The sequence below is a fragment of the Lathyrus oleraceus genome, chromosome 4, assembly GCF_024323335.1.
Source record: "Lathyrus oleraceus cultivar Zhongwan6 chromosome 4, CAAS_Psat_ZW6_1.0, whole genome shotgun sequence".
Lineage (NCBI taxonomy): Eukaryota > Viridiplantae > Streptophyta > Magnoliopsida > Fabales > Fabaceae > Lathyrus > Lathyrus oleraceus.
This window is the reverse complement of record NC_066582.1, coordinates 153,714,734-153,720,576: the sequence shown is the minus strand read 5'-3', so window position 1 is coordinate 153,720,576 and position 5,843 is coordinate 153,714,734. Positions and strand designations below refer to the sequence as shown.

General features: G+C 36.0%; 1 protein-coding gene across 2 annotated transcripts; it reads right to left on the bottom strand.

Moving 5' to 3' along the window:
- Window positions 1-854: 854 nt before the first annotated feature.
- On the bottom strand, window positions 855-4,493 carry LOC127074259 (uncharacterized). 2 transcript variants are annotated; one of them, XM_051015563.1, is made up of 2 exons: window positions 3,705-4,493; window positions 855-1,333 (listed from the first exon to the last, which is right to left on the bottom strand). In XM_051015563.1, the coding sequence occupies exons 1-2, from the start codon at window positions 4,398-4,400 to the stop codon at window positions 1,073-1,075; spliced, it is 957 nt and encodes a 318-aa protein (XP_050871520.1). In that variant the 5' UTR covers window positions 4,401-4,493; the 3' UTR covers window positions 855-1,072. The 2 variants fall into 2 exon arrangements, with proteins under 2 accessions (XP_050871520.1, XP_050871521.1); XM_051015564.1 differs by having other exon boundaries at window positions 855-1,330; window positions 3,705-4,480.
- Between the last annotated feature and the right edge of the window lie 1,350 nt (window positions 4,494-5,843).

The window sequence follows — 5,843 nt, the reverse complement described above, 5'->3', positions numbered from 1 at the left end:
TATATCTGCAGACAAACCCTTAAAACACATACAGAGATACATTTTTTACTTTTCGCCAAGAACTTAGGAGAATCAATAGAGATGGGAAAATGATTTTTTTTGTAATTTTAGCAACTCAAAGTACAATACGTGACAAACTCTATATAAGATTGTCAGAGATTTCTAGGACGGTGTAACAATGTTAGAGTAAGTTCACACAAAGATGGTGTGAAAATATATATGTAATGTTTTGCATTGTTAGTGGACTCTCCTCTCAACTTCAAAACACTCATATCTCAAAGAAATATGTTCCGCACTTGTCATTCTTAAAAGCGTGGAAAAGTGGTGGTTATTATCTTTCCCGCTTCTTTGGGGAACTTGACCAACTTCATTTGACTTCCTTTTTCATACCTTAAGAAATGGGGAGACTCTCCACGTTTTCACCCAATATGAAAAATAAACATCTCATATCCAAATGATGAACACTCAATCTAATAAACAACCTAATACGTCGCCCCTTTTGGCTCCCTTGCACATATACGTTCATTTAAAGCCAAAAACAACACATTGTTACTAAAACGCACATTTATTACCGCACCTCTTAGGAAATTTTCTTATTTTTACATAGAAAACACATGTTTAGATCAAAAGGAACTCTAATTATTTTAGATCTAAACGTAAGTTTGCAGTTTTTGGGCAGCATATTAAAGAAATTAGCTTTTTGATTAGATTGTTGCTGAAAATGCACCTCTTAATTTTGGTGCTATATGCATATCCAATGGGTCAGTTCTCCCCAACTCACCACCACCCAATGATTAACTCTGCAGCACCTTCCCAACCAATGACAAAATCTACAATTAACTACCACACTGCTCTAAAATCATAAGCTATTTTTATAATAAAAAAATCATAAGCTAATTAGTAGCAATATTAGTACTAATCTAGAAAAATGACCTGCTACCCACAACAAGTTACTTATGTTATAGACACAATCCGCTAATGTAAGTACAGTATAGATTTGAAGAAGGCCAAATGGAGAAAACAGTCAAGCAATATCTACACATCTGGTTCTGCAGTATCAAGCTAAAGCAACTTAAGCGTCAGCAAAGTATCTCTCTTCTGCATCAACACTGGCTTCCCTCTGCCAATGATCATCAAGGGTTTCATCATTATCTATTTTAGAGTAATCTACATGTTCATGATCTTCTCCTACTAGAAACTTCTGCTGCATAATGTATGTGAACTGATTCATCCGGTCCTCCAGCTCTTCTGATGATAAGGTTGGATCCTGCCTTTCTCTAGCTGGATTAGATGTGGCATTATCAGTTACATTGGGCTGGGGCAAGCGTCTCTGCTAGTAACGGAAAAATAAATAAAAGAGATGATCAGTCCACAAAACCTATGGTTACCATTTATACTCGAACTCCCTAAACCCATTAAAATAAGGAACAGAGGATTAAAAAACAACATAGTTTTAGCAAATTCAAACTGTTCATTACGAAGAATAAAATTTTACATCTCGACATACCACCTTACCATGTCATTGTTTACTGCAAGTAAGATACAAGATTAAAATACACAACTAAGTAGATGATATAAAATGTAAAAAGTTCATGAAGTATATTCTAAATGGTCATTTGCAGTTGAAAATATGTAACAGATTTGAATAACACAGTAGTGAAATAGGATAAAGTAAAGTTAGATTACTATTTATAAAACAGGACAGTTATATTCTATTATTTACAACTACATGTAGAGAGGAAAGGAGAGCATTCTCCTTCCAATGGCTTTCTTTGTTTCCCATACTAAATCTGAATCTCCCTCCCTTCCAACTCTTCTACTTTTTAATCAAACTCCATTTTCCTTCTAACTATAACCACCCAAATACTTCTATATCCAATGGAAGCTGAATCTATAACTTGCTATGTCCTATCAATTGTCATTCCTTTGACATTCCACCTTGGCAATTAACAAATCCCTCGACGTCAGAATTCCTACTGTTGATCTTCCAATAATGCTTGGGATCACAGGTCAGAACCCCGCTCTTCACATTCTGTCTTACACCGCCCAAGAAGTACCACACAACTTGTTCCTCGGTAACCAATGCTTGAGCCATCAGGACTTCAGTGTGCTTGACTGTTCGAAGATAACCTTCCATATATATAACTCAGGCATCTTATTCCAAACCTCTGGACCAAAGGCTGACACATACTTTTCTCTCAACAAATAAAATCAGCAGATTCAGCATACAGCTATAACATGCATGCTGATAAAAGCTAACTGCTTCTGAGAGAAAACGGTTTCAGAATCTCAGAACTTTCAGCTCTAGTTATTCACCCTAAGAAATCCCAACCATCAAAATGGGTAATTTGACCTCCTCAACCACCATCCTCTAAGTTATCCCCCAACTGTTTGATTGAATGTGGCGCCAGTGCCACTGTTCCCAGAAGGCTGCTTATTTGTCCCAGACTCAATTCACCCCAGGAACAATACCTTGCTATTGCATCTATTATGCTAGTTGTTTAATCTAAGGTTTTCAAACTCAAGAGTCACATGGAATCTCTGTGAACTCGTTAAAGGTTTACATAAGAAAAAAAAATCATGTTTGAAAATCTATTAGAATAACTCAATACTATATGCATTAGTAAATACTAACAACATTCTACCTTAAACATCCGGACAAGAATACACGAACATTGAATCACAGCTCAAAACTAATGATAAATTCACAAATCACGAGATAGGTTTACAACTAAGCACAAAAGAAGAAAATAACAAGTTCAAAATCGATAAGTAGATTGATGGATCACAAGGTTCAAATTTACTAAAGAGTGAAGGATAGCACAACTAAGTTTCCCTTGTTGGTGTTGGCTTCAACTAGGTTTCAGCTAATCATAGTTGGGTTCATTCACCTCATTGGTCTGTCGGGCCAATTGCAAGATTGCAACTAGGAGTCTTAAATGTGGGCCCAATACTTTATGCACCAAGGGCATATCAACAGATCACAAGGTTCAGATTTACTCAAGAATAAAGGACGTTAGGACTAAGTTCCCCTTGTTAGAGCTGAATTTAGCTTGGTGGAGATAGGTTTTAATCATGGTTGGGTTCAATCACCACATGAGCCCAATCCATCACAAACTTGCAACAAGGAGTCTTAACAATTGTGAGCCTAACATCTATGCACCAAGGTATCTTATCAATCAATTGTTGTATTTTGGGTTTTCTTAGAAAGCATTGAACCACCGAAGGGAAATAATTATAATGTTATAGTCTTGTAGACCCGTTCAATTGTCATCAAACTCGCAGTTCTATGCAACACCCGAGTTTACACAAAAGAATTGGTAAGGGAGTTAACTCGACTTTGATACCTAGAGTAGCAAACTTGCTCAATTATGTATGTTAACCACGGTTTAACCCCTTCAACTCCCTCTACACTTAGGCCATTGTATCCCATGATCAAAGGTCATTTTCTACATGAGGTTAAGGTACACTCCAAGGTTTCAACTGTGTAGCATCCATATCCCCCAATAAAAAATTCAGAAGACAGGCTTTGTTACAAACAAGCAGACATGAACTAACAAAAGACACAATTGTAATGTCGATAATGATAACTACAAACATGAACTGAGACATGAAATAAGGCTATTCAGAAGCAAAATAAAATAACTGGCCAGCATGAAAAGCAAAATACATGAACTAATTGATAGTTTAAAGTAATTTTGTACCTCCACAGTCTCTTTTTCTTCAACATCTTCTTCTTCCTCTTCCTCTTCTTCCTCCTCCTCTTCTTCTTCTTCTTCTTCTTCTTCCTCTTCTTCTTCTTGAAACCCTTCATTACCAATCCAATCCCTCTGAGGCACACCAATCCTCTGCTGTTCCCCTCTAATCTTAGCAACAATAGCAGCTTCCTCACACCTTCTCAAAAGCGTATCAGACCATCTCTCACCAGGTCTAGCCATAGCTCTTCCAACTCGATCCTGAAACTTGCCAACATATTCATGATGAAGATAAGGCTCCCTATCCCTCATAGCTTCTTCAGAGAAATACTGACCTCCGATCATCAATCTATCCAAATAAGCCCGCCGCCTGTTCTTCGCCCTAACCGACCTCTTCCGCAATTCCTCCGATGTAGGACTCAACAAACTCCGTAACCGCGTCACGTGCCAGTTGATTTCGTAATCGTGTTTCATTGCATCGAACTCGGTTAACTCGCTGCAGGTGAGGTTGGAACCGTAGCGTTCTAGGAATAGGGCGGTGTCTCGAGAGAGAAGGTCGAGGAAGATGGATTTGCGTTGGGATGGGAGAGTGGCGGTGGATTGTTGAGCGCGTGGGAACCAGAGGTTTTCAAAAGATGATAGTCTCTCTGAGATTTTCTCTTTTGCTTCTTCACTCACCTCATTGTTCTTCTTCTTTACCTCCATTTTTTTCTCACGGTACTTTCACCTAGAAACTTGTTGGTATTTTTTAGTAGAATTTTGTTGGTTTATATATTTGTTTTCTTTCGGGGTTACTCATCGCACCTCATATATTTCTTCGTGCACTTTGTAGAAATTTTAAAACTAACCTTTAACGTTGAATTTTAAAATCTTCTATGAAAATTAGGGATCTTTGAGGTGTGTATTGGACGGTTTTTAGGATAAAAATAATATTTTATTTGATTTGGTTGATTTTTAAAAATAAAATCAAATTAAATTAATGCAGTTTGGTTCGGTTTGGTTTATTTAATTTTTTACATATTTTTTTATTGAGCCACATACACATTTTAAGAACAACATAACTTTATATTTAGTCATACATACTTTGTCGCATAACAACAAAACTCATCATATTTGGATAACAACTTCTCATTTAATATATAAAAATTAGATTAGAAAAAGCGAAATAATAAACGTAAAACAATAGTATAAAATAATATATGAAACAAAAAAAATAGATATGAGAGAATAGTAAAGATGAAAAAGAAATAACGTAAGAGAGGAGAGATTAGAAAAGAAGAGTTGTGATAAAATAAAATCGGAAGAGAGAACAGTAGCATAAAAATGAAAAGATGAAAAAGAAAGAATATAATAGAGTACATATTAGTGGAGAAAATGAGAAATGTACCTAACGAAGAAGGTGTGATACTGTTAGAAGAGATTTGAGAAGGCTGAAACTGAAATCTTAAGTGTTAGGAAGAGAAAATCATTTGTAATCGTAAGACTAAGAAATAATAGGTTTGGATTTATGTTAAATGCGAGTTAAGTGAATGTTGGGTTGTAACATAATGCGGTTTGATTCGGTTTGGTTCGATTTGCAAAATACAAACCGCAAATTGCACCAAATCGTGCGGTTTTGTTAAAAAAATGGATCAAACAGATCTGAACCAAATGCAATTTTTTTTTCGGTTTTTCAGTTTGGTTCAGTTCGGTTTACGGCTTTCTATTGGGACAGTTCGGTTTGGTTTGGTTCGGTTTTTCGGTTTGGTTCAGTTCGGTTTACGGTTTTCTATTAGGACAGTTCGGTTTGGTTTGGTTCGGTTTTTCGGTTTGGTTCAGTTCGGTTTACGGTTCAGTTCAGTTCGGTTTAGAACACCCATAGTGGAGATGGAAAATAACCCTCAAAGCAAGATAATAAAAACTCTAGAGATAAGAATCCAGACGCGACCTAAGAGATCACATTTATACTGGAATTAAGACCATACAATTTTTAAACTAATTCAGATTCCAAAATATGTATTTAATCTGGATATTGGAATTTAAACTATGTTATTTAAGTCAATTCGCATATTTCCTCCCCCTTCACATTTCCATTTCTATAAAAAAATAGAGAATACAAAAAGATGGTACTTAGAAGCGATTATAAAGTAATTTCTCCTTATATCTATT

What these genes read in the sequence shown, in the direction of transcription:
- LOC127074259 (XM_051015563.1), bottom strand. Translation starts at nt 4,400, where the DNA reads ATGGAGGTAAAGAAGAAGAACAATGAGGTGAGTGAAGAAGCAAAAGAG. An exon ending in AAGAAAAAGAGACTGTGGAG is followed by an intron (nt 1,334 to 3,704) that starts GTACAAAATTAC and finishes TTCCGTTACTAG; the next exon opens with CAGAGACGCTTGCCCCAGCC.